The sequence below is a fragment of the Pavona decussata genome, unplaced genomic scaffold, assembly GCF_977016875.1.
Source record: "Pavona decussata unplaced genomic scaffold, jaPavDecu1.1 SCAFFOLD_19, whole genome shotgun sequence".
In the NCBI taxonomy this organism is placed as follows: domain Eukaryota; kingdom Metazoa; phylum Cnidaria; class Anthozoa; order Scleractinia; family Agariciidae; genus Pavona; species Pavona decussata.
In genome coordinates, this window is record NW_028145442.1 from 912,501 (window position 1) to 938,376 (window position 25,876).

Below are 25,876 nucleotides of genomic sequence, written 5' to 3' on the forward strand. Positions count from 1 at the left end.
ATGAAATGTGAAAGAATTATTGATAAAGCCCAACCCGGGTTCAAAAGATATCGTAGTTTTTTGATTGGCCAAGTTTCTAAAAACTACTAACAAAATGGCGGGAAATTCAAAATTATGGCTTCAATAACTTTTTAACCCATTGAGCTTTTGGGATGTTTTTTCAAACTTTATTTGTCTTCACATGCTCTCTCAAAAGCGAGCGTTTACTTTAGCATTCTGTTGAAAATAAGAAAAAGTTGGCAATCATGTGACGTCATTTTAGTCGCCAAAATCGTTTAAATTTAAAAAATAAAAACATACGATTGTTTAAAATACAAAGCTTTGTCAGCCTGCAAAGGTTGAGCTTATTTGGATAACATTTACAAATGTTACAACCAAAAAGCAGGTTAAAATTACACATAATTCTATTCTGTGGGCTCGTTAATGTTAATTACAATGAATAGCATACTTTGAAGGTAGGAAGGTTAGAAATGGAGCAGGTGCCAATAACAGATAGCCGACACCAAACGTGGCAAATCCAAATATACTCATCCCTCGGAAGCATTTCTGAGAAGAAAGAAATAATAACATTGACATTCCAGAGTCTTTCGTCACAGGGTTTGCTCCAGAGTGCGGGGTTGAGGGATTACAACGAATAAAAATTATTGGAAAATAAAATTTGCAGAAGTGCGTGAAATATGGCGCAATTAGCCTGACTTAGATACCACAAAGTAATGAATAAGATACTCGACGACTGAATAACGTTGGGGAACATTGTTTTATATAGCAAGAAAAACGTCAGTGTGCACCACAAACCTGAAAATACCACGCTACAAATTTAAGCTACCTTATGGCAACGTATTGTAAAGGTTTCTGGCAACATTTCAAAATACTGATTTCACACAACCGATTTATCGTTACTTTTCGTGTTTTCTATTAGAAGCAGAAATATCTAAGGCTTCTTTTCGTGAAAAAAGGCCTATTTAAAATCTTAAAAACGGGCGAAATTCGAATGGGCCCTCAAAAGGCGTTTTTAAAACCCCTGCATCCTGTCTGAGCGCGAAAATGGTTTAAGGCAACAATGTCGATCTGTATACTATAAATGATTACTTAAATTTCAGCTGGGAAAACAGCTGCACAAGGTAATTTGAAAAGTTATTCTGGCATAACGATTACCTACACCTACCCCTCCCCTCTCACCAATGACTTAAACTCAAAGTAATCAAATACACTGCTACCAAGCATACTTTGGCTGCCTTAAATTGTCACCTTGTCGTAATGCCATTTTTGTATTGCCCGAAACGAACCTTAAGGTGGCTTTATTTATTTATTTTATTTAACAGGAGCATCTGATTTAGCTAATAATAGCTAGTTTAAACAAAGTCCGGATTAAATAATAAATAGACTCTAGAGTAAAATCTTATACAACAGGTCACACTATAACAGTACCATTAAATATATCATACAAAAGGTCAAAGAAACTGAGTTCACTAGCGCTTGAAAAATTGCTTCGCAAGTGACTTAAGCTTGTTGAAGTCAGATACTAATCTTATTTCAGAGGGTAGCGAATTGTAAGCATTCGCACCATTGATCCTAAAACTGCTCTGGTATTTGGTAGTTATGGCTAAAAGCCGTCCAGTAGATCTCGTTGTCTGGTTCGATAGGCGTGGATTTGATGGGATTGTTTAAATTCACTCAGTAGATAGATATATAGGCGCCAGTCCGTTGATACATTTAAAATCAAGGACAGATTTAAGGAAGTTACAGTGCGCTTGCAGATGGGGCCAGCCGAATACTATGGACAGTTCGTCAGACCGAACAGCACGGCCCTCGATTGTTCAAGCAGCACGGCGGTTAAGTTTGTCTAAATAAGATTTACTAACATGACCACAACTATCCCAGACGACCGCACAGTAGTCGAATAAAGGCAGTTCCATCTTGTTTTATAATGTAATGCGAGCAGATTTAGGCAGGACCTTACGAGCACAACGCAATAATGCTAGCCTGGAGGAGACCTTTTTCCCCAAAGAGCTGACATGCTCTTTCCAGGACAGCGTTTCATCCATAGCTTACTACAGTTTATGGGTCACCAGATGCTTTCAATAATATGATCACTGGTGCTCATTGTGAAGGAAAAAACAACATATGCAAAGTCAAAACCATCATACAAGACAATGGGTGTTTGTTATTTTACCATGTTCTTGTTAGAAGTTGCTCAAAACAAGTGGCTGAGTTACCGTCAGAGGACTAGGCTCTAATTCTTTGAAAACCTTTTACTCAAAAGCCACCCGCACGATCCCACCTCAAAATCATATCATTTAAACTTTGGATCAAAATAAAAGTTCTTACAAGTTAAAACAAAAATCTGTAAGAGAGGTTTTGTATATCAACGAAAATATCAAAAATGGGAAATTTAAAACATATCTTTAAGTCTGTCTTACAGATTTAAAAAAAATATTAATTTAATTTATTTTGAAAATTGATATATTTAAAAATATTAAAAATTCAGCATAGGTCGTACGACAAGATTTCGAGAAATTTACGACCGAAAATTTCGTACGACCTCCATTTTGAGCATGCGCACTTGTGCACACACTTCGGGGAAAACCCATTCACTAGTATGCTCCCTGATATTTGCTCGTAAAGAAATTTATTGTTACTCAAAACTGTAGTCATTGCAGTCATTTTCTTGTCTAAACATGTGGTCGTTTTAACAGAATAATTCAACTTCTTTATAATGTTTGAATACTAAGCCACAGTACTGTCTACCAATCTAGTCGTCTCACCGTTTTATCTCCTATACAGCCAACCACTGGTGACAGCAAAGCAAACACTCCGGAATATAAGAAAAACATGGGTCCAATTTGTGTTGGACTTTGACCCAGCTGTAAAAAAGAAAGAAATCTTGATTGTTTTTTACATGATGCATGAGCACGTCAGATAAATGTTGTCTGTGTAAGTCTGTCTCACATGGATAATACGTCTCTACAATAAAGAGGTTTGCAGGAAGCAAATACACTGCTCAGCACTACAAACATAAACAAGAAAACTCTGGTTTTTCTAGAGACGGGCAGCTATGCTCCATCAATCTCCACAAAGTGACCAAAATCATGTATGATAAGTAGGTTAATTATCATCATCCCAGTGTAGTCCTAACAAAGGGTATTTGAGATGACATTGAGTGATCTTTCAACAGCTAATGTGGAGTGGACTCTGATGATGACTTATGATCATGTTGTCAAAACGTCAGTCAATAGGGACCTTAAGATCGTACGACATCAATGAGAACGACACAAAGCAATGGGATTATTTATTTATTTAATCAATAGGATTTAATGAAAAAACAATCACTATACGTGCGTTATGAATTTTGGTAAATTTCTTTGCCGTCTTCTACAAAACAAGAACATGAATAACCAAATCCAAGGTTTATGGAGAACAAGACTACAAGTGCACTTAACATGAAAACTTTTCATTTTCTTTTAAACTTGAGCGCGTTCTTACCAATTTAGTTCCAATGTTCACCATAATCTGAATGCTTGGAACACTCAAATGTTAGCTTACCTTTTTAAAGTGAGGACCAAAAATAGGTTCCATAAATCCAAAGGAAAACCCAGTGACGACAAAGCTCAGGGCTGTTACAGTGAAAGAAAAATATTCACTTATTACATGAGTGTTGTATCCAGCCAGGATGTTAGCATTTCTGCAGTGATTAATTATTTAAAAAAATGGATTAATTGCTGGTTTGCAATTGAAAATTGTGCTGTCCACAGTATAATGAGAAAATTATACCTGCACCATCATACTCGGTGAATAATTTGGTGTGGTACATCAGTCTTCACTGAATTTGATGTTCCCATGGCGACCAAAATTTGACAGAAATTGGAATATTCCTGTTTTCAATGAATAAAAATTAACGTTCATGTTTTTAGATTATTTTAGTGTTCTTCTATTGGTTTGGGTTACTTGTTGTTAAATTTTTGTGGCTTTTGGAAATTTTGAGGAAACTCCAAGATGTTATAGGTCATAAGCCATCTTCACCTCCTGTTGCAGACCGCAAAGGAAATATCCTTAGATGCACGATACCCACTCTCCAAGTACCATTATCCGGCACAGCTTTAATATCCTTTGAATTATGGAAGGTCAGGAGGACAGAATCTGCCTGGACCAGTCTGGATAGGTTCAAGGACATTCACGCAAAAACCGTTTTATCGCCTTTAGATGTTTTTTTTTTCACTTTTTTGCTACAGTTAGAATATGAGGTACCTGCATCACAAGCAAAGAGAAAATTTGGGTACTTTTATTGAATGAAACTCGATCCGCAGATTTTGATACCCAAACAGATTTCTGGATTTGCAAGTTCTCTGCAGCACATGAAGACTGACAATTACGACCTGGGTATTTGGTATTACATGACACCTCTCAAAATCTTTTACGAACAAATGAGGGTTAAACATTAGCTAGCAGGAAATTGTCATGGATTTTGATTCTTATTCCTGTACAGCTTAATCCTGCGCACAAATTAAAAATTAGGTACAATTAGCTTGCTATCGCCCCTTATGTTGTGCTGACTGTTTCGTAGTTGTATTAAGTCCGACATACATGACGGTGCAAAATCAGTGCTGTTACTGAGCAGGCAATCTTCATTAGTCTTTGGTTCTCCAGTTTCGTCCGATTTGATTCTGTCAATAAGGACTTGTACGAAGATTGTCTGTCTCGATGTAACTTTGATATAACTTTGGTCATCATTAGCACTGACTGGACTGATTTTATGGGGATTGGACAGATTTTAGGAACTGAAATTTTATATTAAGGTGTTTGGTTTGGCCCAAAATTGAGTGGCTATGTTACAAGTTTGCAGTTTTGCCATATATGGTAAACGTTTCCGTTCACATGATTTTGATATGGACACATGGCGAAGTGTTAGCGGCCATATTTTCGAAGTTATATTGCGGCAGCAGTGACTGAGATAAAATGGAGCAATTCAAGCTGCCAAGTCCGTTGAGTTTGGAAGGAAATTCTGGTGAAAATGGGAAGCATTGGAGTCAACGTTTTGAATTGTATTTGAAGGCAACCAAAGCGGATAAGAAAGATGAAGAAATCCGAGTCGCCATTCTGCTTCACTGCGTTGGGGAAGACGGCCTAGAAGTGTTTAACACCTTTGAATTTGAAAATAAGGAGATAACAAGATGATTGATGATGTGCTGAAGAAATTTGATGATTATGATACTCCACGGATGAAAACTTTCTTTGAACGATTCGAGTGCAGAAATCGGAGCCAACAAGAGGAGAAACATTTGATCAATTTGTCACGTATCTCAAGAGAATGATTCAACTGATACAATGGTCCGTGATCATTTAGTGTTTGGAGTTCGAGTTGCAAAAGTTCAGAGCCAACTGAACGATAGATGAACGATAGATGAGAAACCTCTATCATACTGCCGTGACCGAGACTCAAGCTTAAGGAGAGATCTGTCAACCGCGGAGAAGCAAGTTTTGACCATTTCCACGGGTTCCAAATACGAAATCCCACGGCCCCAACTCGATGGCTGTCAATTTAATTGTTCAAAGTGCGGTCTTAAACACGGCCCCAGACAGCGCCCAAGCGTTCGGAAAAACATGTTTCGTTTGTGACGGAATAAATTACTTTGCTAAAATGTGCATACTGCGCACCAGAAAGCTATGCATAGTCTCTATGTCGTCAGCAGACAGTTGGGCACAAAATACGAGATGTGATGCATTAATGGATACTGAACGTTTTGTTGCGAGTTAGAGATAAATACAGCGGATGGGAGGGCCTGGTACAGCGAGATAAAAGTTGGTTGAGAACTTATTGACTCACAGCTGGACACTCGTGCTGAAGCCAACATAATACCCAGTCAAATTTACAATTGCGTGGAATCCTGGAGGAAACCAACAAAGTATTGTCATTTCATGGGACCAACAACGTTGTCCCTCTGGGCGCTCACAGTTTGTTTTTTTACGTTGTTGATCTGGCATCTGTTCCTATTCTTAGATTGAAAGAACATACTCAGTTCGGCCTTAGCTTGTAAAGAAAATTGACAGCTTAACAGGATCTATGCCTTAAAAGGAGACAGTATTGTACGACAATGACGTGTTTGAGGGTTGAATGTATGCCTGAATGTATGCTTGAAAGTATGCCACAAGAGTACCATATTGAGATGCAACAAGATGCTACTGCAGTTGTGCACCCTCCTCGCAAGGTACGGTTTAGGTTGTATGGTAAATTAAAGATACCTCTGGACCTGAAAAAAGTCATTAAACGTGAGCATAACAAGATACCAACAGTTGACAAATTCCTTTCGATGAGGAAAGCTAATTTCTCTGCACCTTTAACAATCAATTCGGGCGGTATCGCTTTCTGAGGTGCCCGTTTAGAATTATTTCCGCCCGTGACGTTTTTCAAAAACGCAATAATCAATTGTTTGGGGATATTTAGGATGTATATGTGGTCTTCTATGATCTGATAATTGGTGGGAAGACGATACTACGCATTTTGTGGTTCTTAAAGCAAGTATCTTGAAATAATGTTAGGTTCAACCCCAACAAGTTCCAGTTCCGGGAACCCGAAGTTAAGTATGTTTGCCAAGTGTTGTCTTCAGAGGGATTAAAACCAGACCCTGACAAGTTCAAAGGAATCAGAGAGTACCCTCAGCCTCAGGGCAAAGTTCGTTTTCAACTTGTCAGCCCTATCTGAGCCGCTCCCGAACCTCCTGAAGAATGACACAGATGGGCACTGGTTAACTGCGCAGGAGAAATCATTCCACGAAATTTAAAGATTGCTAGCTTGTGCACCTGTTTTGAAGCTTTTTGATGCCTACAGAGTAATTATCATTGAAGCCGATCTATCAAGAGATAGTTAAGGGGCTTGATTTAGGAGTGTCACCCTGTGGCCTATGCATCACGATTGCTAACTGCTTCAAAAAGATACTATGCTCAAAAGAAAGAGCTTATGACGATAGTCTTCGCTTGCGAAAAGTTCAGCTAGTAAGTCTATGTCCAGCCAGTGAAAGTAGTGCCAGATCATAAGCCAGTGGAAACAATCAACGAGAAGAAGTGAATCTCAACCAGGTTTCACTCAGGCTTCAGAGGATGCTTCTGAGATTTCAGAGGTATCCTTTAGACATTTAAAATACCTGTTCCGGATGCATTATTCCGCATGCTTATCTATCAGGTGAGGCTGTTGATGAAGATCTTTAATTTAGAGCCGAAAGGAAATATCAGAGTGAGAGAAAATGGCTCTTGGATTCCAGCCATTGTTACTAGTACATCTTCCACTCCTCGATCTTATGTTGTTAAAGCCAAGTCAGGCACCACCTTGAGAAGAATCGGCAGAAATTCCTAGGAAGAAGCTATGTCCAGTTCATCTGTGGAGAGTGACGGGGAAACCACTACTTCAGTCGCAGAAGGTCCCTCTCCCACAATGTTTGAATCACCCAATAATCAGGTGGCAGTGCACTTAACTTGTCCCCAGGGAAGAGTCTGCAGACCACTACGTTAATGGCCAAGCTGTCAAGCTCCCTGACACGATTGATTCGTAAACATCTGTTTTAAGCTTCATGAGAGGATGACTTGCTCCTCTTGTCATTGAGTTTCATTTTCTAATAAACATTGGTGCACTGATTACAGATTAAAGTATTCATCCTCCTTATGCGGTTTAGTTACTTTCCATGGGAAGGTGTCATACGTGGTAATCGTTTCCAGTAACGTGATTTTGGCATGGAAAAAAGGCGAAGTGTTTGCGGCCATATTTTCGACGTCAGTGGTCTTAATCAATAAACACAACAAATTTAAAAGAGCGGTCATTGACAGGTGCAAGGTGAAGTTCTAAGCTGTATTTGCGTGCTTAAGCTAGTGAGAACAGAGATGAATAAATAGAACTATTTTATACTTACCCAAAATAAGTACGGCAGGAATTCGTAATGCTTCGAAGATGGAAGTTGATTCTTTATCTGTTGACTGTTCATTTCTTTTGCTTTCTAATTATGAACAGTAAGAAATCAATCAAGTAACACACGAACGCTCAGAACCTGAAACATCTTGGTAATTAATTAATTAATTAATTAATTAATTAATCAATTAAAGCACTTCTGATTCTTTCTTTGGAAAACTGTTACATGCATATCATTTTGCCCTACAAACAAGCCCATTAAATATGTGGACATTTGACCACGAATACCTTTCTGTCACAGTCCAATACACAAAGGCCAATTTTTTGCTGATTGAATCGGCGCCGATGCTTTATGTTATGCTTAGAGTCTGCAAAAACAGTAACTCAAAGTTTTCAACACAACCTGATTCCAATCAATCAGAATGTTAATCAGCAATTTTTCCCTTATAACTAAAGGACAGTCCACTTGGGTCTTCAGGGTGTGTGAAGTTACCTACTCCCATATTATATAAACTATGCACGAGGTTCGAGGTAATTGGAAAAAGCAAAGTCTTAAAATGTGAGACATAAATCTGATGAATAATAATGATTTCTTTGCACAAACCGTTGTCCTTTTCAAGAATCCATGCAAGTGGCACCAGGGCAGTAATCATAGCAGAACCGATAACAATGAATGGAAGTTTGAAGCCACCAACCTGATGATAGATATTTAATTTTCATTGTTAGAAAGAGACAACACTTTTAAGTCCATGTATCACTGTAGAGAGCCCAAAGTAACAATAATATTAAATAAAAGCTGCAGCTGGTTACACAGATTTAATTATCATTTTCTGGTACTACAATGTTGTTTTGCATTTTCTTTCAATTAATATTAATCAATTTTATATTAAAGTCACTTTATAAAAAGCCCCTTCCCAGCAACCAGGGTCTACAATCAGCAGCAATGCTACCTCCTTTGGCACTTTAATAATGTTTTTCATCATCGTCGTCGTCATCATTATCATTATCATCAATTAACATCAGTTTTGAATGTAGTCATGTTGCAATGAGATGCCTCGTTTGTGGCAGTAAAGTATAATCCCCATGTGACTATATGATATAATTTGTGACCTAGCAATGAGTCTTTGTTGTCTGATATATGCTTGATAAACTACCGAGGGGAATCAAACAGAATCACGGAGAACACATATTTCTCTGCTGTTTATAATGACATTTATTTTGTCATATTTGTAACGTCCTCATAAAGTTTCTTAGGCAGCTCATAAGAAGTCAGTTTTAAAATACCTGTGCACTTACTAGTGACTTTTAAATTAAAGATGGCAAAAATTAGGCGAGCTTTCTAAATCCCCCAGGAAGTCTCTCAAACTCTCAAACATGTAGAGTATAATAATAATTTAATTAGCCACAACAAAATTGTACGTACTGTGTACAGAATTCCTCCTAGTGCTGGACCGAGAGAAAAACCAATACCACAGAATGTCTCTGACGCACCCTAATAAAAAAAGTAAATTAAAAAGAGTTAAATTTAACCAACACAAACGCACATTACTTTCCAATGAAGGAAAAGTACATTATACACAGTAGGAACCCTTGAGAGCACTAGTTAGTGTGGCTGGAGTGAGTGTCCGCTTTTTAGAGACCCCAAGGTTGAAAACAAGTGAAGATGGATATAGGAATGAACAATAAACAGAACGTGTTGAGGGAAAGTCAAAACAAAGGAAAGAAACAGTGTCCCATGCCAGGTGCCCTTGGTGAGTATGATGACTATGTGGCAGTATTTACACAACATATTAAATTAAGAGGTCTATAGTTATCAAAAGACATATAAATTATTTACCCTAACTTGCACTGACTAAAATTGAGTCACAGTAGTTCTTATATTATTTTCATACTTTTCCACAGAAAATTATAAAAAAACTTTTTTTTGAGGTCGAGGGTGGTATCAAAAGGCAGAGTTTTGAAGAAAAACTATGAAGCTAAACTGGAATATAAGTAAAGGCAGATTTAGGTCTACACCAAAAAATTTCCCCCATTGTATTTTACATGTAATGACCTTCCATAGGGTGCATGTAGTAGAATGGTACTTTCTGTAACCATTCAATGTCAATCCATACTTATTTGTTGACTGATGCTTATAAATTTCCACCAAGGAATTCAGCACAGCACATGGTAGGCCCATACAAAACCCCTTAACAAATATATTACCATGCACATGGGAACAGTCTTAAAAGGGTACAAAATCTGAAGTGTATGCAGAAGCTAGGCAACTGATTTCGAGCAACTATCCAATTCCTTGGCCATTAGAATGATATATATGTCCCGATGAAAAAAGGCCTTTATCTTTTCATAAGCATGTGGATGGTAAATTGAACATGATAGATACAACAAAGAAATCTGGTCGAGCTGAATAATTAGTCCAAAGTACATACTGTGACTGCTGCCCCGTTATTTGGAAACTGCTCTATTATTATGGACATAGCTGAAGTTTCTGAAGCTGCTCCTCCAATGGCAGAGGTTGCTCTCAACAAAAAGCACAAAACTACAAACAAAGTTGGGTCTGAAATCTTGCTGCAAAATCTGAAAAACAGAATGAATTAAAATAAACGAGCAGATGGATAGATGGACACTTAGGCAGTCAGATAAATACCATATTTATACTCAAAAATTGTTTGAATTTTGCCTGATCATGATGCTCACTTTAGGGCAACATTTTTTTCTGAGGTCGTTCTTGCTAAAATTCAATAACATATTGACTCGTAAACTGCCCAAAAAGATAAAAATTTAATTTTTAAGGCACACCTTCTATATAAACATTGAAATGCACCTAACACTAATTAACAGATAAATTCAAGTAAATTAAATTATATCTAAAGCTGTAATTGCCAAGAAATAAAAAAATTGAAACTTAAGGTAAATGGATAGTTAGCCAGAGAAACAAGTATATTTAATACCATTAAAAATAAAGTACCTGCCTTAAAGTTAGCAATCACTGAAGACAAAACTTTGGACAATTTGGCTGCAATTTGTCTTGCTAGGACAGAAGAATTTGCATCGGTGGGTATAAGTTGTCAGTTATTGGAAAAAAAAACCCCTCAAGTTCATAAAAAGGTCGGTAGGTCAGTACAGGGTGACTAAGTAGATGGGTGGGTATGTGGGGAGATTGGTAGTTAGATAGTTTGCTAGATAGATGTGACTCTTGCAAATTCTGACTCACCCAAACAAGATAAGTGATCCTCCACAGACAGATATTCCTGTTAAAAGTACGAATCGTGAGCCATATTTTGGTATCTGAAAGAAGATATATAAATGAATCGAAAATAAACTTTTAGTATTTGGAACTACACATGCCTGGAACAACAATGTTCAGCTGTGCATGCATGTATCCATTCACCGCTAAATGTAATACCAACCGTAAATGTAACAAACTCTAACGCTAAATGTAATAATTTACCCACCCGTAAATTTGATACATTTTAACGCTAAATGTAATAAACTGACCAACCGAAAATGTAATACAACTTAAACTTAACCGTCTCACCCTCTGAATAGGGAAAGGGCTTCTTAACCTTCTCCAATCGATTTTCTTACCTACGTTTTTTTTTTTTTTACCCGAATAAACTCTTGGTGAAAGCTATCCATATAAAGGCAGTTCTCCCAAAAGGGGCATGGAAAGTAAATTACGGTACGTATTACATTTAGCGGTGATACACATGCATTCCATATTAAGGGCTCACAGTGTGCGAGAAAATTTTAATTGAGTATCGTTATATAAAATTAAGAAATAATTTCCACGCGTTTGGTCAAAGCACATTACAAAAAACAAACAAAATAAAACGCAAGTGAAATTATTTCCTTATTTCACGAGTAAACCATTTGATTCCCTTTAAAATCATGGGCGACAAATTACGCTCGTAACCGTGAGTTTTTTACTTGTTTATTGTGTCGACAAACGTCGCCATGGCAATTTGTAATTTCACGTGTGAAATTACAAATTAACGCTGAAAATTTTCGCCAAAATTAGGGAGTTATTTGTCACCCATGATATTAATCGTAAAACATGCCAAAGATCTCATTCCTAGTCTACCTAATTATCTCCTCACTATCCTCACTATAAGGCAACAAAAAGGGAAAGGCTTTGCGAATAATTTAAATACAAGTTGCCCTCGCACATTAATTGATCTAAATCTCATGTCACTCATTTATATGAACTGTTTAATATTTAACTTAGGACCTTTAAGGTCCTCAAGGAAAGTACGTATAAGTTACTGAACAATTTAGTCTAGTGCTAGTTTTGTCAAAGTGTCTATTGTAAACATTTTGTGTACCAAGCATACAGCTCTTTGCACATCAGTTTTCAAACAGTCATTAGCAAATGGTGCCATGCTTGCTCAGTCACATTATTTAAGGTGTTAAGAAAATGGCCGTATAGAAATATTAAGCGGCCGAGTTTTTGCCTCACCGTGCGTGTCACGATATTCAGCGGTATTATTACATTTCATTGTTGCCTTGTGACATACGGTACATGTGCACTGGGGCAGATCATAGAAACCATGTGCTTTCGCCTAATGGTGGACTGTAAACTTTTGTTATGTTTTCTAAATAAACCTTGTGAGATTTCAAGACATGGTGGCAGCGGTATAACGTTAAAAATGCTAAAATTAAGCCCTCCAGAGAGATTTGATTTTTCCAAACCGCTCGACTGGCCAGATTGGAAGCAGAATTTCTTGCGATTGAAGCTTCACAAAGAGGACGGCTATGTCCAGGTCAGTGCTCTTGTTTACACAATGGGGAGAGAAGCCGAACATGTGTACAAGTCCTTTACCTTAGCAGAGGAAGACGAGAAGAAATTTGACGGGATATTGGCAAAGTTTGATGAGCATTTCGTTCCAAAACGGAACGTTATCCACGAGCGAGCACTTTTTCACCTAAGGAACCAAAGACAAGGAGAAACGGTCGAATCCCTCGTTCGAAGCCTTTATGAGATAGCGGAACACTGTGATTTTACAACCAGTCGGGATCAGGAAATACGAGATAGCATCGTTATCGGAAGTTTGGACAAGAACGTGTTTCAGAAGTTGCAGTTAAAGGCAGATTTAACGTCAGAGGCAGCGATTTAAATAGCTTGCCCGTCATAAATGGTGAAGTCTCAGATTACAGGTCAGAGCTCCCTGGTAATGAAGAATCTGGAAGAGGTTCAAGGCCGGAAGAGGCCAGTTCCCTCTCGTCCGAGGAGAGGAAAATGGAAGAAAGCGGAGTCCTCCGAAAAGCAAAGTCAGAAGAAATGTGGCAGATGCGGTCTCAACCTCACAAAACCAGAACACTGTCTAGCAAAAGGCAAGAAGTGTTTAAAATGCCTAAAGGGGGGTCACTTTGCAGCTGTGTGTCAGTCTAAGTTTGAAAATTAGGTGCAAAGAGATGATCGTGTTGCTGCAGAAGGCAGTGGCGTTGACCATTGGTTCTTAGCTGTTTTGTCTAGCGATTCACCTGAGGACAATAAGTGGAGAGTTCAGCTCAAAGACAGCGGGAAGACAGTAGATTACAAGATTGACACGGGTGCAGATATAACTGCGATGTCGAAGTCTACTGTTGACAGTCTGTCAAACCTTCCTAAGTTACATCCATCCAGGATAGCCCTTTTTAGTCCGTGAGGCGAATTACAGTGTGCGGGACAGTTTACAACGAGTGTGACATGTTGTAATAAGGACTATGAAGTGGACATCTTCAGAAAAAGTGGAGAACATGCAAATAATTTGCTAGGTAGGCAAGCGGCTTGCAAAATGGGTCTAGTTGGGAGATTGGAAGAGGTGGATGTAGAGTTGTTTGGGGACATAGGTCTGTTAAAGTGTGAGCCGATAAGGATCCAGTGGGATGAGAATGTTGAACCTTATTGCAGCAACACAGCCAGGAGGATTGCTTTCCCTTTGATGCCATTAGTAGAAGAAGAGCTAAAGCGGATGGAAGAAGCCCATATCATTGAAAGAGTCACAGGGCCGACGGAATGGTGCGTACCCATGGTACCCGTACAGAAAAGTAATGGGAAGCTGAGGATCTGCGTTGATCCGAGAAAGTTGAATAGCGCGGTCAAGGGTGCAAGATTTGTTCTGCCTACCTTGGAAGACATCGCTCCAAAGCTAGCTGCTGCTCAATACTTTTCAAAGCTGGATGCAATAAGCGGATTCTGGCAGATTCCCCTCCATCCAGACAGTGCTAAATTGACCACGTTAATCACTCCAATGGAGAGGTTCTGTTTTAAAAGATTGCCGTTAGGAATTACTTGTGCCCTACAGATCTTTTAATGTCAAATGACTTACTTGCTAAAGAATGAGGAAGGCTGCAAAGCGATCATGGATGATATTATTGTGTATGGATAGTCTGCTGAGGAGCATGATGAGAACTTACGGAAAACGCTTGAAATCATCAAGAAGTCAGGTCTGTAACTGAACAGGGAGAAATGTGAGTTCAAGAAAGACAGGTTAACAGACTTCAGACACTTCTTCAGTGCTGACGGAGTAGGTCCAGACCCTGAAAAGGTGAAAGCCATTACAGATCTAGAAGCGCCTAAGAATGTGCCGGAGCTACACAGAGTAGTAGGAAAGCTCATACCCAACCTTGCTACAGAAATGCATCCAATGTCTCATCAGTTGAAGCCTGACAGTGTTTTGACTTGGGGACCTCCCCAGCAAAAGGCATTTGACAAGATCAAGGGGATCATTTCAAGTCCCACTGTGTTAGCGTTCTATGACGCAAAGAAGCCAACTGTTATGTGTGCGGATGCTAGTAGGCATGGAATTAGTGGGGTTCTGATGCAAGAGTATTATGGCCAGTTGCGTTTTGTTCAAAAACACTGACAGAGGCTGAAGTAGAATATGCCCAAAATGAGAAGGAGTGTCCGGCCGCGGTGTGGACGTGTCAGACGTTATCACGTTATCTGGTGGGACTTCCAACTTTCAAGCTTTTGACAGATCAGAAACCTTTAGTTCCACTGATCAACCACAGAGATCTTGACAAGAAACCACTGCGATGCCAGAAGCTGTTAATGCGTCTGATGAGGTTCCACTCTCAAGCGGAACATGTACCAGGCAAGCAAATGGTGGTGGCAGATACCTTTTCTAGAAGCCCTCTAAAGCAAGAGCAGGAGCCATCACCGTAGAAGACATTCAAACTTTTGTAGGCTTGATTGAGTCTACCAGGCCATCCACTGATACTCAGATAAGGGGGATCAGAGAAGCACATCTCCAAAAGGCGATGGGACTAACGTTACAAGGGTGGCCAGAGCCCGTGGAAGATGTCCCACCACCGCTACGAGAGTTCTTCGATTTTCGGGGACACCTGTCGACAAGCGATGGCCTTCTAACGTACGATGATCGCATAGTGATACCTACTGATACGAGAGAAGAAATATTGGAGCTCATTCACACAGCGTACTAAGGCATCACAAAGTGTCGAGCACGTGCCCATTTGTCAGTGTTGTGGCTGGTATTTCTAAAGAGATTAAGGAAAAGGTTGAGTCTTGTCACTTCTGCCAAGAAAACCGAGCTGCTCAGAGAAAAGAACCGCTTATCCCCAGTGTTCTACCTGACAGACCCTGGCAGAAGGTGTCTACTGACTTGTTTGAGCTAGCCGGTCGGAAATGCATTGTGGTAATGGATTGCTATTCAAGGTTCATCGAGATTCTTACGTAACCACCAATTTTTCACTCTTTACCTGAAATTTACCGTGCGAAAACCCTCTTTGCATGGTAATCAAAATTGCCATTTTTTTCTCAAGATTTGGAATTTTTAAATAAATTCATTCTATGTCTTTTTAAATTGTTTGGAGTGCTTTAAAATTTCAAAAAAAAATCAAAATTTCAAACTTTTCAAAAAAAAAAAAAAAAAAAAATTCTCCGCCTTGACTAAGGCTCAAACTCGAGATCACCAGATTGCCATGTTTTAACGGAGCGAAACCTGGAGGTGTGGGGTGAGTGACACATGAAAGATACAGAAAAAAAGACAAAAAGAATGAGTATTAGTTGAAGCATTTGAGATTGCAAAGTGACGGACAAAAAACAACATGGATCAAGCAAGCAAGGATACAGTGCAAATCTGACTGCAGTATTTAGTCATTTTTAAAGTCTCTCATGAGCATATGACAGTCATTTTACTGTACCTGCACCTGCAAGGCCCAATGACCTGTTTTCACCTTCGTAAAAGTGATAGCCCTGCCTATTTAAAAGTACTAGAAATGCGTGACTCGCAAACCTCGCGAAGCTACGGCTGAGTGGACAGTTGATTCGAAGTGATTTTGTCTTTTGTCTTTGCTCTGTGGTTTTCTGGGACAAGTTGCATAAAACTAAAGGGCGGGCGTCTAATGCTATCGTTAGACGTTAAAATACTGAATGTGACTGGGCTGAAGGTCTGGCGGCCCGACATTAAATTCTATGCAACTCACCCCTGATGTCTCCTTCTTCTTATCTACTCGCGCTGAGTTTCGTTGTTTAATCTCCCTAGGCAATTTTTGTCTTGTCCCTTGTGCGTCCTGCTGTGGTTCATTTGCTTTCCCATTTAGTCGTGTTTCACCAACAGTGACCATTTTTCAATGCTCGATGAATAAACACGTTCAGCCCTCAACGAAAAAACATGAATTCGCTACGCCCGACAAATTTATTAACCTTGCTACGCTCGGGCCTTCGGCCCGCGAAGACAAGTTTAAATGTAACTCAGTTAAATGAGGGACTTGGAGCATAACTGACCTATAGTATATTATAACCTGTTTTTGTTGTGTTAGCTCAGATTTGCCAAATGTTTTGCATGTGGCCTTAAATCCCTTTAGTAAACTTTGTCTTGTTGTTTATCGAAAATGGAAACCTAGCCAGCCATCTTGACAGTTTGTGCTAATGGAAATTTAATCATGGGTTTTTACTGCAAATAATGCACAAAAAAGTGAAACGGTCTAATGACTAATTTCACCCTGAAGGAATTGAAGGCTATAAGTAAGAATTCCAGCAAATCACAACGAAAATAATGGAAGACGACCTAATATACACTCTAAAGTCTCAGTTATACATTGAGCTCTAAAATTGTATCATAAAGCAAATTTTTACTTACGAGAGCTCCACAAATTGGAGAAAAGACAAACCCCACAAATGGGTAAGTTCCAAAGATTAATCCCACGACAGTGCCAGACACACCTTTGTCTTTTGCCTTTAGGGTTAAGCAAATAACAAATTAGCCTTCCATACACCATGCAAAATCTGAGTGAGTGAACAAATAAATAAACAGGCAAACAAATCATACTTATTTTAATCACATGCAAAACTGAAGAAAGAAGGGAAGGAAGGCAGGGATGACTGACGGACAGATGGATGAAAGAACGCCATAATTTTTTGTGATGGTGTGCGGCTCCGTTTTAAGGGTACGTTTCCTTCGCCCTTTTTCTAACCTGGCCTCCAAAACTATTTTCAGACCTGGTTTTAAGAATGCCTATTCTTAGAAGAAAGTTGAAGGTGTCAAGATGTACCCATAGAGAAGCTCGAGATCATTTTACATAACTGATGTGTCGTGTGGGTTGCCATGTACTCGTTACGACTTTTAGTCTTTTGTATGCATACTGCTGGGAGAAGGGATGGTGCGGCGGTGAGAGCACTTCCCACCAATGTGGCCTGGGTTCGATTCCCGGAATCGGTGGTTATATGTGGGTTGAGTTTGTAGTTGGCTCTTGTCCTTGATCCGAGAGGTTTTTCTCCGGGTACTCCGGTTTTCCCCCTCCTCAAAAACCAACCCATCTGAATTCCCATTAGATCTGGAAATTGTTCCCTGTAGTTTCCTGCGATAACCACATTGAGACTTAAATAAACTTGTGATTTATTTATGTTTTACGTCCACAGTGTTATGTAGCTTTTCCGCAAATTGTATATTTAACAGCCATGTGTGACTTGGCATCGAATTTTCTCCTGAAAATGAGCGATTTACGACGATTGTAATACTCCCGCACCCGCAAGTGTGAATATGCTTTGTTGACTTAACTCGTAAAATAATGTTATCATTTATGAATGGCAGTAAGTCTTAAGAGTAGCTGCGAGGGGAATTTCTTTTTCTAGGAAAAGACCTAACTGAATAGATTACTTTCTACAACGCTTATAATTCTTTCTTTGTACAATGATGTCCTTTGCTCTTACTCTCTGATCCTCTGGAATAGTTTTCTAGCATCAAAAAGTAAAAGCTTACTGAGAACTTTAACAATCCATCAGAAGAAATAGATGAGAAAAGAAAAATGTCATGCAAGCTGTAAAAGTTCCAAGGTGCCAACGACTGTTCTTATGCAGTGCGGTGCTTGCATAATGCTGTTGTTTGTTCGCGTCGTTGCCTTGATGGAAAACAGAAACAAGACACTGTTGTTCCACATGATACTAGAAATTAAGATAACTCTCTTCGAATTAAGTTCTGTTTTCATTTGCTGTCTGCATTTTGGTTCTACATTTGTAAGGGGATTACATCATGATAAAATTGGTTAGTTGTAGCCTGCCGACAATGGAGACTTGGTATGAAGCGGCAGCTCTGTGCACAAGGCTAGGCTAGCTTCGGCAGAACTGTAGTTGTTAATTTGGAGAAGAAACATTAAAAATTCCGTAAAGATGATAATTTTAGCAGTATAACATTACACGAAATACGTCCTGTTGACACGCGAGCAAGAAGAGATCCACCATAGAGGGGTGAACGCACTCCTATAGTCTGATTGTTGTTTGTAATAAAACGAAATAAGTCGGTCACTGAAACGACTCTGGAAAGGGTCCACCATAGCTGAATCTCTACAGTATAAGGTGGCGAACGCACTCAAATAACTAGATATCATCAACGATTAGGGAGTGCGTTCTCTAAAAAACGCCTGGAAACTCGGTTATAAAATGAAACACGGAGATATAAACCTTATGAAATAGTAATGTCTACGTTTATGACGTTTACATGCACTGCCCTGTAAAGACGAGTTTTCTTATCGTAACGTTACTGAATCAATATCCTTATCGTAATGTTATATTCTGTTATTTAGCCAGGTACACAACATCTATACAATTTTAATTGTATAAATTCAGTATATAAAAATAAAATAGATTTCTAAGGATTTGACAAAGATTTTAATCAAGTTGTGTAATTGAATCATTCCTTCCACTGCTATCAATCTCTTATGGATTTTCAAGATTTAGAAAAGAGAACAAGTTTATAAAGAAAAACTTTTACTTCCATTTGATCTTAAACTTGTCATTACGTGTAGTCAGTTGGCATTTTCAGAAATGTAATATTTATCGCATAAACAGGTACCGATCGTTAGTTCAAACCGATATACCTCTGCTGCTGATTAAAATTTATTTTGTTGTTTTAGATGCACGCTTATATATAAATGGATCACTTGTTATTGCGAATACGAATTGATCGCTTTGACAAACGGAAGAGGACCTAGGACGAATTTTCTCAGTGTAAGTTACTGGCCCAATAACCAGCATAATCGGTTATATTTAACAACGAGTGTACTTAAGCCAAGTACGCTACATATATACAACAGCCATACAATATTAATTAATTACATACATCAAAATGTAAATTATAGTATAAGGGAGATTTTAATTTATAAGCACACCACAAAGTTTTTAATCAATCAAGTTGTTTAGTTGAATCATACCTTCTGGACGCTTTTGTCGCCTGGAAGAAAGAACGCAGATCGACATGGGTGTCTTTAACCAGCTTTAATAACCCGAAACAACACGATACATATCTTCGACTTATTTAACATAACGAACTTTTCCACTACGCCATGCTAAAGTTCTAGCTCGAACTTTGGCCAGAATTCATCCTAAATCAAAACCCAAACACTTCTTCTTTTGTCTTGTTGTTTCTTTTTACCCAGCCGATCGAACGTAATGCAGTCGAACTCCTAAGATCCTAAGATCGAATCCGATTGAGTTCGGCCGTTCGTAGCGTGACGTCCGGCTGGAGCAGCCATTCTGCGCAGGGTGTAGTCAAAACGGTCGAACTCATAAAATTCTTGACAATCGAACGCCATAGAACGTTCGATTTCCCAACTCGTGATTGCTAAATTAACCGACAAGCTGTTCACGATTCAGTTTGATTTCCGAACTCCATCGAACTCAGTTCACTGGATTAAACTTGACTGAGTATGATTTTCGAACTCAATCCTTTGGATTAAGTTCGGTTGTATAGTTGGGCTGTCGAACTCATAGAAATTTTTCCTAGTTCTGGATTCCGGATTCCAAAACGCTGGATTCTGGATTCTAGAGATTGGAAAATTATTGCTTACTTTTCAATAAAGGAAAACAGAAGTTTTATTTTCGTTCTGAACAAAGAAAGAATTGCGCCGCTAGCACTAAGGACAGAATTAACTCTGCAGTGTATGTTAAAGTGCTAAAGCCAACCCACGTGAACTCGTGTTTGATACACAGTCCGTATACAGTCCGTATACACAGTAGTACACATAGTGTATGTTAAAGTGCTAAAGCCAACCCACGTGAACTCGTGTTTGATACACAGTCCGTATACAGTCCGTATACACAGTAGTACACATTCCGTATTCCGCAATCGCCGTTAAATGAACAAGACTTATGAAGACCATGCTTACCTCGCTTGGGAAAAATGGTGTGTAAACCGAATATGCTGCCAACACAACAAAATAAACAAGGAATAAACAGACTAAAATCAACATCTTGCGAACGCTCCAAGGAGAATGTTGTGTCTCCGTCATGATCACTAAACTCGTTTTTTCCTGACACAGTACGTTGACAACTGTTGACTCGTTGAACTCCAAAAATAGCAATGTAGTGTTACCACTAAAAGTGTGTAAACGCTAGAATGATTGACACTTTAATAAAAGTTCCATCTATCCATTGATCTATCATAAGATTTCACGTGATTGACTATGGAGCGCCGTTTGAAATTATTTAGACCAAATTCATGCTGTTTTTCCATTATTTATAAAAAATTGTAAGTGATAAAAAATTTATTTACAAATAAAGAAAAAGTGCTCGATGAGTTATTTGTAAATCATTTCCTCTATATGTAATACTAGAAATACGTGACTCGCAAAACTGGGTGGACAGTTGATTCGAAGTGATGTCAGTTGTCTTTTATCTTTGCTCTGTGGTTTCCTGATGTCTCCTTCTTCTTCGCTGCTCCCTCTGAGTTTCGTTGTTTAATCTCCCCAGGTGAATCTGTCTTGTGCCTTGTGCGTCCTCCTGTGGTTCATTTGCATCACAATTTGGTCCTGTTTCACCAATAGTAAACGTTTTTTACTGCACGATGAATAAACACGTTCAGCCCTCAATGAATAAACATGAGTTGCGTCTGACGCCAGCCTGTCTTCCAACGTGTTGCTGCCTAGCAACCTTCTCTTTGTCTGACGTCATTCAAACTTCGTTTGCACTCTTGCCAGGCAACAGCACGGACACCTTAAGTTAAGCAACGTTTTTTGAGCAACAAATGCTGCACGATGTCATGTGAACCGTGTGTCACCAGCTTGAGACTGAAATCAGTGAAACTTCGCTTTGCCAAATATAAAGCTATTATTTATAAATAATGAATGTCACCTAGAGTGCAAATCCATTATTTATAAATAATGAAATTTTACCTCGGCAAGTGTAACTTTTTTTGTAAACGTTGGACCGATTTGACTATGCCGCACTTTAACTAATTTATGACAAACCTGGCGCGCCGAAACGGTAATTTATTTGACAGAAATGGCACGCAAATCAAAGTAATCTAAATTTAAATTTCACTACAGTCAAACCTGTATTAAGCGGACCCTATATTAAGCGGACACCCTCTACAAAGCGGACAGTAGCACAAGTCCCATTTTTCCCCCACATTTACTTTAAAAAATACCTGTATTCAACGGACACCTCTATTAAGCGGACGCAAACACCTGACACTTGAGTTTTATGGTTCTTTCTATTGTTAAAAACCTGTATTAAACGGACACTGCAAAACGGATGCATGTTTTTTGTCCACGTTTTAATAGATCGGTCATTTAACTTTGCCGACAAAAAGATCTGTGACATCTTTGTAGACACTCAACAAACAGGAAATACAATCTATGTTGGCAGCCTGATTAACAAAACGTGATCAAATTAGTAATATGTGACCTCAGCGACGAGACATTTGTGTGATAAACAGGAACTTCATGTACCTAGAGGCACGTCTGTAAAATTACAGTTTAGTATGGACAGGAGCGGGCTCCTGGTATGGAACGCCATGTTGGTGCCCCGTCTGAGGGACACCAACATGGCGGCCGGAAACCTGCAAAAACATCTGGAGTTTACATTGGCTATTTCAAAGCCTTTTGTCTCTCTGCTGAACTTTCACACACTGACATAGACGCTTCTATTACATGTTAGCTGATCAGACCAAAAAAAAAAAAAAAAAAACAACAACAAAAAAAAAACACGCGGCGATGTTTTCATGTACGTGACATGCTTAGAGCAGCAATCCTTCTGTCACGCACTGCGCAAAAATCTAAAATTCAAACTGCTCTATTTTCAAAACAAAGAATGCTATCCTGCTGAAAACAAGCAAGCCGATCAAAAGTTATATTTTCTTTTATGCGATGAGGATAAAATCCCAAAATTGTGTGTAGTTATAATTTTCAGTGTTTTATGACGTCATGTGATTTGTAAGAACAAACCCCCAGCAATTAAGTACATTTTGAGACTTTCTAGGCTGATGGATATGCTAGAACAAGACTAGATACTTCGACACTTGAATAAAGTTATTTATTTATTTATTTTAGTTTTACACACTTGGCGATTTTTTCGCCAATCGCGCGGGCGATGTGGTACTTCAATCTTGTTCCCAGGCTTCACCCAGGGGTGTTTTGAAAAGTTATGTGATATAATCGCCCAACCTGATTGGTTGACTTTTATACCCCATGGCCATTCGCACTGATGAAAGTAGAAAATCGTGGGAACGGACACATTAAGTAGCTAGGCGAACTTGGAGTGTCTGACAGAAAATGTATGAGGAAATCGGTTGAACAGAGCACAGAATGTTTTGCACGCTTCGCTCTCCTTTGTAAACTGCAAACATGAAATGTGTTTCAAATTTTGAATCCAACGTGTTAAATTCTGCCAAATTTTTAACTGGTTAGGCAATGCTTTTTTGTGGCGCGTTAGGCTTTTCAATCTCACCCAGATGTCAATTTTAGAAAATCTCTGATATATTTTTCAGACACGCCAAGCACAGCTGTTTCTAAGAGAACTGGAGACCGCCAAAGAGTGCCTTTATTAGCACCATCATAATTTCTCTAAAAACTTCTACTAAAGGATTTTGCTTAAATCCTCTTTGGATTTTAGAATTATATGCAATATTCTCTTCTTTGATTTTTTTGGGCATTTATTAGTTTTATAAACAATCTCTTGTAGCTTATTGAATATTGAAAATTACGCAATCTTACCTCAAAATGGCCAAATTCGGTTAATTTGGAAAATACCCAATGTTGATATTAATAGACTCCGTTGTTGATCGTTTAAGTTATTAATTATTAAGTTCTTTGTTTGCTTTCTGTGAATAAAATATTTAGCAAGTTTCAACTATTAACCTCTTACTAACCGAGTGCGAGGGCCGTACTGGGGAATATTGGCCCGAGGTCGTGGCAGTACGGACCGAGCGCAGCGAGGTCCGTACAAAAACGACCGAGGGCCAATATTCCCCAGTACGGCTCTAGCAAGCTAGGTTAGTAAGTAGTTTATTATATGGCACTCTGAGCAAACTTGTTTATTTAAAAAAAACGCACTTCCGGTCACTTGAATTCAAAGGGTTTCCGTCGTGACGTGTTTTTGATGATGCGAGCAACCCAAAAAGAACCAGCTACGGTACCACGAGGATAACATGAAAACAAATTTACTGAACGTTTACATGTTAATAGAAAAGACTTCAAGAAGGATTTGTAGCGGAATTTGACGGAAATCTTAACAGCTGCGGTTTGTTTTTGAAACTCACAAAAGGGTTTCTTCGATCCCAGAAAATTTACTAGCGCATCACAAAGTACGGATCAAGAAAAGGTTGCTGTGAAAATCATTTTCAACTTTAAAAGAAGCAGCATTAAGTCAATTGTCCTCCTCGCTCTTATCTCTGGCTCGGAAACCCAAGTGTAGGGATAAAAACCACCACACAGTTCTTTGGAGTGCAACTGGATTGGAGTCGCCGAATTCTCCTGCCTCAAAAAGAGCATCTTCTTCGTTTTCGTCAATCGCCTGAGCGGCTTGCAGCTCGTTTCCTCTGTCGTGCTCACGAACTAGTGACTTGTGTTTCGCAGCTAGAACTTTTCTCGATTTTTAAACTCATTATCCTTGAGTATGTTGAATGGATATTTCTTCTCAGGGAAGTATCGCTGTATAAATTGCGCTGAAAACTGGAAAATGTTGCTGGCTCGTATTCACCATTTTTCCTGCGTACGTTCTTAAAAAAAAAAAGAAAGAAACTGACAAAAGGTGATCAAGCTCGGACGAAGGTAGGCTTTCAATTGTTTGACTATTCAAGCCATTAGCTTTCACTTTTCTGTTTGTTTATAAAATCCTAAATGGCTTCCTCGGCTTTTGCAGATGCCTGCTTCAGAGGTTTCTAGATCTTCGGGATAGTAAAATTTGCTTTGTAAATGATATTCTTCTTCGTCCATGTTGAAATCAGTCTTTATGGTAGTTTCTTTTCGAAGAATGAAAGTATTTTCAGGTTTTCTTTTCGCAGTTTTAGTTGCAAATTTTCAAATTTGCCGCTTGTCATAAAAATACACGGCTTATGACCATTTCCATGGAAACGGTCCGTATGGTAAAATCCCGACCAAGAAAGAGCCAATCAGAACGCGTGGATTTACCTCAAGACTACCTTGCCATATAATAATGAGAAATGATTTTCCTTCCTTTGTTTAATACTGTAATGCTGTATTGTATGTAGTGTATACACGATCGTCAAAGCATTTGAGCTTTCTCGTTTTTTAGGACTTAAAGAATTTCACGAAGAATGCCTTTCTGTACACAACGAGTACAGAATTAGACATGGCGCAGCTCCATTGCACTGGTCAGCGGAGTTGGCTTGGGAGGCGCAGCAGTGGGCCGAGAATTTGGCGCGAACTGGGGAACTCCGACACAATGACGACGACAAAGTTGGCGAGAATTTGGTGGGAATGGTAGGCGGTGAATTGAGCGGGCGGGAAGCAGTTGACATGTGGTATAAAAAATAGAAAGTTATGATTTTGACAACCATGGATACAGCGAAGACACATCAAATTTTACGCAGGTACGACTGATGATTTCTGTTGTTGTTGGGGTTTTTTTCTAATTTTCTTAGGGACATTTTAACGTACGATTTTGTTTCATTTGGCAGGTAGTTTGGGTCGCTTCGGAAAACCTCGGTGTTGGAAGGGCCCTGGATGGAGACCTCTGTGTGGTGGTAGCGTTTTATGAACCTCCAGGGAACATGGAAGGGTCATTTGCTGATAATGTTCTTCGCATGGGATCAACAGTACGGCAAAGAAAGAGCAAAGAAGCAAAGGGATTTATAGCGCCTCCTCCTGGTAAGTGATACGTCAAGTTAGCTTGAGGACACAAATGAGAAATGCGTCGACGTATTCTCTTAACTGATCAAGACACAGAATTGTAACTGATGAGTCATATAAAAGGCGTGTTCGTACGGCAAGCCAATCAGTTGTGCGCCCGCTTATCTTAACTAAAGCGTAAAGGGACTAAGACTTTCAGTTACAATTTCGTGTTTTCTTTTCTTAACTTGAGTTGCTAAACTGCTGGTGACAATAACTGCCACATTAGCAAATAACAGGTATTCAATGAAAACTCGGAAAGAACGCGGGCAGTTTAAAGACGACAAACAAACAACTGGAATTTTCACGATGCTCTGAAGCCAAAGTCCGGCAGTAAGAGCTTGCAATCAAGTCTATTTCGAGAACCAATAAAATGTTAAAAGACCAAAATAATCAATCAACCAGACGACAACACTT

General features: G+C 39.0%; 1 protein-coding gene and 1 long non-coding RNA gene across 2 annotated transcripts in view; one reads left to right on the plus strand and one right to left on the minus strand.

The window, feature by feature from the left end:
* Window positions 1-20,734, minus strand: part of LOC146486929 (MFS-type transporter SLC18B1-like) — a 27,111-nt gene extending 6,377 nt beyond the window's left edge. The window contains exons 1-10 of the mRNA XM_085090664.1: window positions 20,498-20,734; window positions 16,978-17,073; window positions 11,106-11,179; window positions 10,321-10,468; window positions 9,315-9,383; window positions 8,496-8,586; window positions 7,896-7,979; window positions 3,544-3,614; window positions 2,766-2,864; window positions 449-546 (exon numbers count right to left, since the gene is read on the minus strand). Of these exons, the coding sequence (XP_084946790.1) occupies window positions 449-546; window positions 2,766-2,864; window positions 3,544-3,614; window positions 7,896-7,979; window positions 8,496-8,586; window positions 9,315-9,383; window positions 10,321-10,468; window positions 11,106-11,179; window positions 16,978-17,073; window positions 20,498-20,620 (953 nt within the window). The 5' untranslated portion in view covers window positions 20,621-20,734. The remainder of the gene's footprint in view (window positions 1-448; window positions 547-2,765; window positions 2,865-3,543; window positions 3,615-7,895; window positions 7,980-8,495; window positions 8,587-9,314; window positions 9,384-10,320; window positions 10,469-11,105; window positions 11,180-16,977; window positions 17,074-20,497) is intronic.
* LOC146486930 (uncharacterized) lies at window positions 19,244-25,423 on the plus strand. The gene is made up of 3 exons (XR_014858223.1): window positions 19,244-19,340; window positions 24,864-25,161; window positions 25,249-25,423. It is a non-coding gene; the product is annotated as an uncharacterized LOC146486930 (long non-coding RNA).
* Window positions 25,424-25,876: the final 453 nt, after the last annotated feature.